Source organism: Entelurus aequoreus, linkage group LG05 (genome assembly GCF_033978785.1).
Source record: "Entelurus aequoreus isolate RoL-2023_Sb linkage group LG05, RoL_Eaeq_v1.1, whole genome shotgun sequence".
NCBI classification, from domain to species: domain Eukaryota; kingdom Metazoa; phylum Chordata; class Actinopteri; order Syngnathiformes; family Syngnathidae; genus Entelurus; species Entelurus aequoreus.
Genome location: NC_084735.1, coordinates 60,042,783 through 60,055,056, shown reverse-complemented (window position 1 = coordinate 60,055,056; position 12,274 = coordinate 60,042,783). Strand labels below are relative to the sequence as shown.

General features: G+C 38.5%; 1 protein-coding gene across 1 annotated transcript in view; it reads left to right on the top strand.

Moving 5' to 3' along the window:
• Positions 1–12,274, top strand: part of p2rx1 (purinergic receptor P2X, ligand-gated ion channel, 1) — a 73,533-nt gene that overhangs the window by 34,498 nt on the left and 26,761 nt on the right. The window contains exons 5-6 of the mRNA XM_062048500.1: positions 9,583–9,670; positions 9,757–9,837. Coding sequence (XP_061904484.1) covers positions 9,583–9,670; positions 9,757–9,837 — 169 coding nt within the window. The remainder of the gene's footprint in view (positions 1–9,582; positions 9,671–9,756; positions 9,838–12,274) is intronic.

Genomic DNA, 12,274 nt, shown 5'->3' with positions numbered 1-12,274 from the left:
TCAAAAGGAGCAGAATCATGGCCATTCCCAAGTACTGTAGCTGTCATATTGTCATGCATTAATCGGACTATACTGATGAATTTTGGAGGACATCCTGATCTTGCCAGTACTTCCCAAAGTAGTTCCCTGGAGACAGTGTCAAATGCTTTTGTGAGGTCAATAAACGCCATATAGAGGGGCCTATTTTGTTCAATGCATTTTTCTTGGAGTTGTCTCACTGAGAATATCATGTCAGTTGTTCCTCTGTTTGGTCTAAAGCCGGATTGAGATTATGGGAGTATGTCCTCAGCAATGGTCTGAAGTCTTGTGTTGAGGATTCCTGACAGGACCTTACCGGCAGTACTGAGTAGTGATATGCCTCTGTAATTGCCACATTCTGCTCTATCACCCTTTCCCCTGTATATCTTCACAATGTTGGCATTCTTTAGCTCTGGTGGTATTTCTTCCTCACTCCAAATTTTTTGTATAATTTGATATAGATGTTCTTGTAGTTTGTTTCCACCATGCTTAAATATTTCAATTGGAATTCCGTCTGGGCCTGCCGCTTTGCCAGCTTTCATTCGTGAGATGGATTTCTTCATTTCTTCCAGGGTTGGTATGTCTCCTAGGTCCATTTTGATGGTCTGTTGGGGTATGGCATTGAGAACATCCCTGTTATAGACAGTTTGTTGGTTCAGCAGTTCTTCAAAATGCTCTCGCCACTGTGCATTGATTTCTTTGTTGGTCTTCAGAATGGTACCCCCGTCTTTGCTCTTGAGGGGCACCTGACCTTGTATCGATGGTCCATACATCTCTTTTGTCGCTGTAAAGAATGCCTTGTAATTGTTGTTATCAGCTAAGAGTTGTATTTCTTCAGCCTTTGACTGCCACCATTTATTTTTCATGCCTCGCACCGTTCGTTGTACATCACTTTTGATTTCTTGATACTGATTTTTCTTTAAAATGGAGTTAGGGTCATTCTTAAGTTGTATGAAAGCTTCTCTTTTTCTATTCATGAGCTGTTGCAGTTCTGTGTTGTTTTGATCAAACCAGTCCTCATGTTTCCTGGTTTTGTATCCAATTGAGTTAACGCATGCTTTTCTGATTGCTACCTTTAATTGCTCCCAGTGTTCTGTGATGTTTGTAGGGGATTTGTTGGGTATTGTTTCTTCCAGGTTTCTTTGTAGTTCCATGGCATGCTCATCTTCCTTTAAACATTCAACATTGTATTTTTTGCTGTGTGGTTTGTTGTGACATTTTCTTCGAGCCTTTAGTTTTAGCCTCATAACTGATGCAATCAATCTGTGATCTGACCAGCACTCATCTGCACCAGTTACAGCTCTGGTATGAAGCACATCTTGTTGGTCCCTCTTCCTCACTATAACATAGTCAATCAAGTGCCAGTGCTTTGATCTTGGGTGTTGCCAGGACACTTTGACGGAATTCCTTTGTCTAAAGATGGTGTTGGTAATTATCAAATTGTGTTCCGCACATTTGGTCAGAAGTAAGGCCCCATTTGCATTGGCCTTACCTACACCATTATGTCCAATTACACCCTCCCATATATTGTGATCTTTTCCAACTCTTGCATTGAAATCACCAAGAATAATAAGTTTATCGTGTTGTGGTGTTGTAGGGATGAGCTCATCAAACTCCGCATAGAAAGCCTCCTTAGTTTCTTCTTCAGCACCTAGAGTTGGGGCATATGCACTTATGAGAGTAGCATGTTGGTTGTGTTTTAGGCTGATTCTTAGAGTCATAAGTCTTTCATTTATACCTACGGGTTGTTCTGTTAGTTGACCAAGTAGTTCATTTCTAATGGCAAATCCTACCCCGTGTATTCTGGGTTGGTCTGCTGCTTTTCCTTTCCAAAAGGAAGTGTAGTTGCCCTGTTCTTCCCTCAACTGGCCTTCTTCCGCTCTCCTGGTCTCTTGGAGAGCAACAATATCAAAATTGAACTTCTGAAGTTCTCTTGCCACAAAAGCTGTTCTTCTCTCTGGTCTGTCTGACTTTTCCTTGTCCATTAACGTTCGTATATTCCAAGTTCCAAGTTTCATATTTTTGTACATATCCTTCTTTTTCCTACCGCTTGGGTGGTGCTCCCCTGGGCGGCCCCAGGCAGAGTAGACTAAGTGAAACTATGTTTAGGGCACCTTTTCTAGCCCCCTCCCAAAATTGGGTGAGCAGAGTGGATCCTAAATAGGACTGCTCAGTCAGAACACCGCTGACCAACTTGCTTCTTCACTTCGAATCCAGAAGCAAGAACGACATTATAGCAAAATGTTCCCGCTGTACGTGTCAATTCTGACTAGGGGCTCCCAGCCTCACGAGCCTGCCCCCATTGCCAATCCTTGATCACCGACAGACTTGTAGTGTGGTATGATGATGTAGATGACATAAATGAGATGAGATGAGGTGAGGTGATGGACGCCTTCGCGTGATTTTTTTTAAAAATAAATCTGAAGTTGCGCTTCGTCAAACACACAGCACTTGGCAGATTAAGAAGTGGACTCTGTGGCATGGAGAACCAAGACAAACGGCACTTCTATAGTCTGTTGCAGCCTTCATCCGCCCTCACAGTTGCCTGTTCAGCCGTTGAGGTCTTGTTTTCTGTTAGGGTTGTCTCCCTTGTGTAGCTCCTTCTCCCAAACTTTTCATCATGACTCTTTTACTCCTGGTAGATGGGTTTCTTGGGTCCTGGGGGTAGTCATGCTTAATTTACTGTAAATGTTACTGATGCATTAAAACAAATGAAATCCAGACAATACAATATATTATATTGACTGTAAATATTGTTTAAAAAATACATAAATAAGCTGCTTTAACAAGACAACACTTATTGAAATCTTGCAGTTTTTGAGCTTTAATGTCCACTTCATAAAATATAAGAAGAAAATTCACAGGGCATTCAATCGATCACAACTGGACTGTTTGGCGTGTCTTAGAAGACATTTCGCCTCTCATCCAAGTAGGCTTCAAAGAATGTTTCTGGCCATTTTATTTTGTTTTTTTGCCATTTGTTTACAACTGAATGGAATGCTAACGTGGGTGATTCAGACTATTTTGAACGGATAGTGGTCGATTAACAATGATCGCTGTGTCACACTATCTCAATGCTAAGGGAATTACACTGGATTGACGGTAGGATTGCGCGTTTGCATCACAGCAGTTGTTTTTATCATTACAATAGGGCGGAACCACTCTTGCCCAGGCACACGCTCCTGGTGTTGGAGTATAAATATTCGTCACCAGCCGCTAGACTAGACCTGACCAATCTAAGTCTATAAGCATTAACTGAAGAAGGGAAGGATGAGAGGCGAAACGTCTTATAAGAAAAAAAACAACAAGTCCAGTTGCCATCGATTGAATGCCCTGAGAATACTATGACTTGGATGAATGAGAACATCCATAGACATGAGTAGACATTCAGTGTGTGTCCATGTACAAAATTAGTTCGACTTCTCAAATAGTTCGGCTCCAAATAAGCCTCCTACAACCCATGGAAACACCTTAATCCGATCGTGTTCGTTGTTTTTAAAAAGTCGGGCTAACACACCTGTATTATGCGATTGGAAACCAGGTCCCTCGAGGGGCTGTGTGTGCGGCCGTAGAGGACCCTTCGTACTGCGCATGCGCCAGTACCAACGTGCGGAATACAACCCGGAAGCAGATGCCATTCAATAAAAACATAGCGACAATTGTAATGCAGAAAATATGTTTTATTTGCTTCACAAATTAACAGAAGAGAACATTTTGAAGTGCTTGAAAGGTAGAAAAAAAAGAAACAGATTCATTTAAAAAGGTAGCTAAGGAAATGTAAAATGCCTGCTTAATTCGGACTCCCGAAAGAAATACGAATGAGATGAAAAATAACGAAGCAGGTATATCAAAGGCGAATAATAAAGCGCACACAAACCTTTTCATGCTGCAGTTGTGTACTCCAAACTGATTAACTTTCCGCACAACTTTTAAGATAGGCCAAAACAATAACAACTTTCATCTGGAACAATATCAGTCGGGCCCCGAACTGTCTTTTCCTTCGGATTTAAAACTCCTTCCTTCAATCCACAGAGCCTTTTGAATGAAGGTTTTGTTTACGTAAATTCCTTCGGAAAAAACTCTTCCGCTGGTCTTTTTTTGCATCGGACCTGCATCCGCTCCGATACATTCTTGGTCATATTCGTAGCGCAGTCCAAAATCATTGATTTATGCTGTTTGCTATTTAAAGGGAAACTTCGGTTTTTTTCAACCTGGGCCCTGTTTTCATAATTTTTTCTGTATATGTGAGTGCTGGATAAAACATTTTTTGAGGTCGCGCCAGTATTGAGCAGGGCAGGCAGCCTCCAGCCCAGCTAACGCTCGTACACAGGGCAACTGGCTCTCGTCAAAATTCGGCCTATAAACATGCATTTTTTTCACACTGACAGGCTCAGATAGTTACAATGAGTGTCCGACAACATACTAGAAAGGAGAAATTAACGTATGTCTCTACCTTTAGCTGGAGATCGCTGTTTGTTGTGAGCTGTGTCCAAATCTCACCACGCTACAAATCTCGTTCCGAAATCTCGCGATAACTCGCGACAAAACACCGGTGGAAAAACAGTTACTTTTATCCTTTTCTATAAAACTAAACTAACAGTCTTCGGTAACTTAGTCCAATACAAAATCACTTCGGTCGTCTCTCTTCACCTCAGTCAGGTAACTGTTTTTCCACCGGTGTTTTGTCGCGAGTTATCGCGAGATTTCGGAACGAGATTTGTAGCGTGGTGAGATTTGGACACAGCTCACAACAAACAGCGATCTCCAGCTAAAGGTAGAGACATACGTTAATTTCTCCTTTCTAGTATGTTGTCGGACACTCATTGTAACTATCTGAGCCTGTCAGTGTGAAAAAAATGCATGTTTATAGGCCGAATTTTGACGAGAGCCAGTTGCCCTGTGTACGAGCGTTAGCTGGGCTGGAGGCTGCCTGCCCTGCTCAATACTGGCGCGACCTCAAAAAATGTTTTATCCAGCACTCACATATACAGAAAAAATTATGAAAACAGGGCCCAGGTTGAAAAAAACCGAAGTTTCCCTTTAACATCAGCATAGCCATTAGAGACTTAATATGTTTAATATGTGCCAATATTGCGGCGAACATCAGTTAAAACAAGTTGTAAGGATCTGTAATGCCTCGTGTGACGTCACAGGTCAACCGGAAAAGCAATTCAGTTACCCGCGCTAAAATTTAATAAGCACCCCTCCCCCCAGTGTACGGGAGGCATATGGCGTATGACCAATAGTTGCATTACAGAGTGTGCATGGACACTTGGACTTCACATGTAGGTATAAAAATATAAAAAAACAAACTATATGAGAAATCAGACTAATTTAATGCATGGAAACGTATAGTGAGTGTTTGATGTGTCTTTGTCAAATTCAGCCAGCATGGACACATATCACAGCAGATAATAGAAACGGCAAGTTTATCAATGTTATCTAAAGGTACATAAATCACACGTGTAAGCAGTAAAGCTTTGCTTTTTTCCTTGCTCAAAATAAACGGTGCCTGCTCAGTGTCTTAAAGGTTTGCGAGTATTAAAACGAGCAAAATTGATCTAAAAAGGTTGTGTGTTGAATATTGTATCCGTTAAATGATCAAAATAGTTCACAATCCATTTGGTGTGTTTGCTTTCATGCATATGCATAATAATGCCGGTTATTACGTAATTACGTATAATCAGAGGAGGAGATGCAAATATAATCATTTATCACTCACAATGTGATTTATCAAACCTGAAACTGTTTTGAACGTTGACCTTGAAGTGCAAAACACTTATACATTTTATGAAACAACTTACAATTAGAGAAAATAATGTTGCAAATCACAGATTGACAGCTAAGTCAACCAATCATTTTGTCCATGTCCCCTAACAGCCTGATTTACTAAAGGTTTGCGTAAACTAAAACACATGCAAACTTTATAGCACATGCAAAGTTGATCTAATAAACGTGTGCAATGTGGATTGCGTCTGTTAAAGGCCTACTGAAATGAATTTTTAAAATTTAAACGGGAATAGCAGATCCATTCTATGTGTCATACTTGATCATTTCGCGATATTGCCATATTTTTGCTGAAAGGATTTAGTATAGAACAACGACGATAAAGATCGCAACTTTTGGTATCTGATAAAAACAACCCTTGCCCCTACCGGAAGTAGCGTGACGTCACAGGAGGAAGGATTCTTCACAATTCCCCGTTGTTTACAATGGAGCAAGAGACATTCGGACCGAGAAAGCGACGATTACCCCATTAATTTGAACATAATGTCAGGCTGTCTTGAGTTTCCAATAATATCTACAACTCAATTTTTTTGTGATAGAGTGATTGGAGCACATACTTGATGGTCACAAAAAATATTCATGAAGTTTGGTTCTTTTATGAATTTTATGAATTTAATTTAATTAAGCTTCTGGTTGAATTTTTGACCACTCCTCTTGACAAAATTGGTGCAGTTCAGCTAAATGTGTTGGTTTTCTGACATGGACTTGTTTCTTCAGCATTGTCCACACGTTTAAGTCAGGACTTTGGGAAGACTATTATAAAACCTTAATCCTAGCCTGATTTAGCCTTTCCTTTACCACTTTTGACGTGTGTTCGGGGTCATTGTCCTGACCACAGAACTTTCCTCCAGAAGGTCTTATCTGTGTCCATGTGATGTCAGATGAAACAAAAAATTAGCTGTTTGGCCACAATACCCAGCAATATGTTTGGAGGAGAAAAGGTGAGGCCTTTAATCCCAGGAACACCAGGCCTACCGTCAAGCATGGTGGTCATAGTATTATACACTGGGCCTGTTTTGCTGCCAATAGAACTGGTGCTTTACAGAGAGTAAATGGGACAATGAAAAAAGAGGATTACCTCCAAATTCTTCAAGACAACCTAAAATCATCAGCCCAGAGGTTGGGTCTTGGGCACAGTTAGATGTTCCAACAGAACAATGACCCCAAGCACATGTCAAAAGTGGTAGAGGAATGGCTAAATCAGGCTAGAATTAAAGTTTTAGAATGGCCTTCCCAAAGTCCTGACTTAAATGTGTGGACAATGCTGAAGAAACAAATCCATGTCAGAAAACCAACAAATTTAGCTGAACTGTACCAATTTTGGCAAAAGGAGAGGTAAAAATTCAACCAGAAGCTTGCCAGAAGCTTGTGGATGGCTACCAAAAGTGCCTTATTGCAGTGAAACTTGCCAAGGGACATGTAACCAAATATTAACATCACTGTATGTGTACTTTTGACCGAGCAGATTTGGTCACATTTTCAGTAGACCCATAATAAATTCATAAAAGAACCAAACTTCATGAATGTGTTTGTGACCAACAAGTATGTGCTCCAATCACTCTATCACAAAAAATAAGAGTTGTAGAAATTATTGGAAACTCAAGACAGCCATGACATTATGTTCTTTACAAGTGTATGTGAACCTTTGACCACGACAGTATTGCACACACACACACACAGACACACACACACACACACACATACATATATATATATATATATATATATATATATATATATATATATATATATATATATATATATATATATATATATATGAATATATATATGAATATATATATATATATATATATATATATATATATATATATATATATATATATATATATATATACACATACACACATATATAGGGTTGTAACGATTTCGTTTTAACAACAGTTTGATTTGTAGTTTGAGTGTCGATACGATTCAGGGACAATATTAATTTATTTAGATTGGTACCATTCAAAACGATTTAGTGAGTTGAAATCGATTCAGTAACTCCACACCCTGGGCCGATGTACACGACACACAATAATACATTGCAGTTTTATGTAAATGGCTTTATTATCAAAGTCAGAATATTCTAAATTTTCAGAGCAGGAGTTGGAAATCCCCTTACTGTCGATGCCCCATGCTTGTTTAACGAGGGCAGCCGTTCTTCCACCCTGAGTCTTGCTGCTGAAGTACAAGTGTGTCCATCTTATTTTCCAGAAACTGAACATTTGCCAATAGTATAGAGTTAGCCTTCCTTTGCTAACCATGCGCCAGAGTCTATGGCCAGCTCCTCCATATCTGCCGCACTTTCGTTTCGGCTTGTTTTCATCTGTTTTCCCCGTCTGCAGTGGTCCGAGCATCTAGTTTGCATGGTATGCTAGCCAAGAGAAGGACTCCAGCATTAGCTGGGTCAAAGAGCCCAAAATTGCTGCACTATCTCAGCTTTATTAAGGTCGCCTGATCATAAAAAAAACTTTTTTTTAGAATACTGTTTGTCCTTCGAGCTCTGCACAAGAAGGTGAGGAAATTAAGTAAAAGCACAAGGTTAACTCGGAGACCTTTGCGTCGTCGCCTTCTGGGGAGCGCCATCTTTGATCTTTTTGAATAACATTAATGTCTTTATTTATTTAAAAGTGCTATGAACTTTATATGAAGTCTGCCGTTGTTAAAGCAAACGTGTTCTTTTATTGTGTCAATAAAATCGATTAACAAGCTTTTAAAACAATGTTAGATCAATATATATCTTCTGGAAGGCCAACTAGCGGAGCACATATTAATTTTCTTGAATCTTAGTATTATAAATCGATCGATATTTATATCAATCAATCGTTACTCCCATAAAGTATATATATATATATATATGTATATGTATATGCATGTATATATAAATGTGTGTATATATACAGTATATATATATATATATATATATATATATATATATATATATATATATATATATATATATATATATATATATACATACATATACACACAGTATATATATATATATATATATATATATATATATATATATATATATATATATGTATATATATATATATATGTATATATATATATATATATATATATATATATATATATATATATATATATATATATATATATATATATATATATATATATATATATACACCGGTATATATATTTATAGTTGAGGTTTCTGTGGTTTATCCATTATACAGTGCTCAATACCGGGATAGAGCGGAATATATGTTAGGTCAGGAAAAAACACAAGAGGCTATATCATCCCTACAAGCCTGTTTTGGATGATATAGGCTTGCAGGTATGATATATCCTCTTGTGTTTTTTCCTGAACTAACATATATATACATTTATAGATACGTATACAGAATATATATATATATATTACATATATATATATATATATATATATATATATATATATATATATATATATATATATATATATATACACATCCATCCATCCATTTCTACCGCTTGTGCCTTTTGGGGTCGCGGGGGGTGCTGGAGCTTATCTCAGCTGCATTCGGGCGGAAGGCGGGGTACACCCTGGACAAGTCACCACCTCATCACAGGGCCAACACAGATAGACACAGACAACATTCACACTCACATTCACACACTAGGGCCAATTTTAGTTTTGCCTATCAACCTATCCCCAGGTGCATGTTTTTGGCGGTGGGAGGAAGCCGTATATACAGTATATATATATATATATATATATATATATACACATATGTGCGCATAAATGCATATGTATGTTGTTGTTTGAAGGGCGTATGACGGGTGTGTGTAACACCACCACAATGACCTGTGAGGTTCTGGCTTGGTGTCCAGTTGAGAACGACAGAAAGATACCAGAGTAAGTGCAAAGTGTATGTGGAATACTTTCTACAATCTGCTTGAAAGACATAGAACTAATACTCATGTCTGTTTTTCTACATGCAGTCCTCCCTTGTTGTTGTCTGCAGAGAATTACACGCTCTTCATCAAGAACTCTGTGAAGTTCCCGTCATATGGCGTAACAAGGTGACCAGGATGATCCAATCATGTGCAATGAGTTATGATAAAAACACATTTATTACAACTATCTATCATCTACACTTAACTTAACAAAGATATAAATGCAACACTTTTGTTTTTGCTCCCATTTTTAACGAGTTGAACTAAAAGATCTATAACTTTTATTATATACACAAAATACCTGTTCCTCTCAAATTTTGTTCACATATCTGTCTAAATCTGTGTTACTGAGCATTTCTTCTTTGCCAAGATAATCCACTTTACCTCAGAGGTGAGTCATATCATGACGCTAATTAAACAGCATGATAATTGCACAGGTGTACCTTAGGCTGCCCACATTGAAAGGCCACTCTGTGTCACGTGAAGGTGGTGACGAACCCCAAGATGCAGAGATGGCAGGCTTGATACAGGAAAACATGATTTAATGTCCAAAAAATGCTGGAAAAACACAAACCAGGAACCAGGAACAGGCAAACTGGAAACGGGGAACAGGAACCAGCAAACAGGAAACGAGGAACAAGAAGACAGCAAGCTGCAAACAGCTATCGGTATACAGGATACTGCAAACAGTCCACAGCATACAGTTTACAGCCCAAACAGTCCACAGCATACAGTTTACAGCTACAGCGACAATACTCCAGCACTGACTGGAGGGCAAGGCAGGTCTAAATAGTAGCCGGCTAATTGACACCAGGTGTGGCCAGGTGCCAATCAGTCGCAGCTGAGGGGAAACAACGCTCAGGGAGACAAGCAGGAAACTGAACCAAAATTAGAGCGCTGACAGGAAATAAAATAAACACAGAGGAAAAACTAAAACCTAACCAAACTGTCTGGGACAAGCCTGACACTCTGAAATGTGTAGTTTTATCACACAGCACAATACCACTGATGTTGCAAATTTTGAGAGAGCGTGCAGTTGGCACGCTGACTGCAGGATGTCCACCAAAGCTGTTTCCCTTTAATTGAATGTTCATTTATCTACCATAAGCCGTCTTAATTTGGCAGTACATCCAACCAGCCTCACAACCACAGATCATGCATAACCACACCAGCCCAGGACGTCCACATCCAGCAGGTGCACCTCCATGATCGTCTGAGACCAGCCACCCGGACAGCTGCTGCAACAACTGGTTGGCATAACCAAATAATTTCTGCACAAACTGCGACAGAAACCGTCTCAGGGAAGCTCATCTGCATGCTCGTCATTCTCACCGGGGTCTCGATCTGACAGCAGTTTGTCGTAACTGTCTTGAGTGGGCAAATGCTCACATTCCATGGCGTCTGGCACGTTGGAGAGGTGTTCTCTTTACGAATGAATCCTGGTTTTCACTGTTCAGGGAAGATGGCAGACAGCGTGTTTGGCGTTATGTGGAAGACCAGTTTGCTCATGTCATACTTGCCAACCCTCCCGGATTTTCCGGGAGACTCCCGGAATTCAGCGCCTCTCCCGAAAACCTCCCGGAAGAAATGTTCTCCCGAAAATCTCCCGGAATTCAGCCGGAGCTGGAGGCCACGCCCCCTCCAGCTCCATGCGGACCTGAGTGGGGACAGCGGCGACAGTCTGTTTTCACGTCCGCTTTCCCACAATATAAACAGCGTGCCTGCCCAATCACGTTATAACTGTAGAATGATCGAGGGCGAGTTCTTAGTGTCTTATGTGGGTTTATTGTTAGGCAGTTTCATTAATGTCCTCCCAGCGCGGTAACAATACACAACAACAGCAGTCACGTTTTCGTCTACTGTAAAGCAGTTAGTCTGCCGTAAACAGCAATGTTGTGACACTCTTAAACAGGACAATACTGCCATCTATTGGATAGCCTCCGGAACACTGAAATTCAAGTATTTATTTTATTTATATGTATAATAAAATAAAATTATATATATATATATATATATATATATATATATATATATATATATATATATATATATATATATATATATATATATATATATATATATATATATATATATATATATATATAGCTAGAATTCACTGAAAGTCAAGTATTTCATACACACATATATATATATATATATATATATATATATATATATATATATATATATATATATATATATATATATATATATATATATATATATATATATATATATATAAGCTATATATATAAGCTATATATATATATATATATATATATATATATATATATATATATATATATATATATATATATATATATATATATATATATATATATATATATATATTTACACTACCGTTCAAAAGTTTGGGGTCACCCAAACAATTTTGTGGAATAGCCTTCATTTCTAAGAACAAGAATAGACTGTCGAGTTTCAGATGAAAGTTCTCTTTTTCTGGCCATTTTGAGCGTTTAATTGACCCCACAAATGTGATGCTCCAGAAACTCAATCTGCTCAAAGGAAGGTCAGTTTTGTAGCTTCTGTAACGAGCTAAACT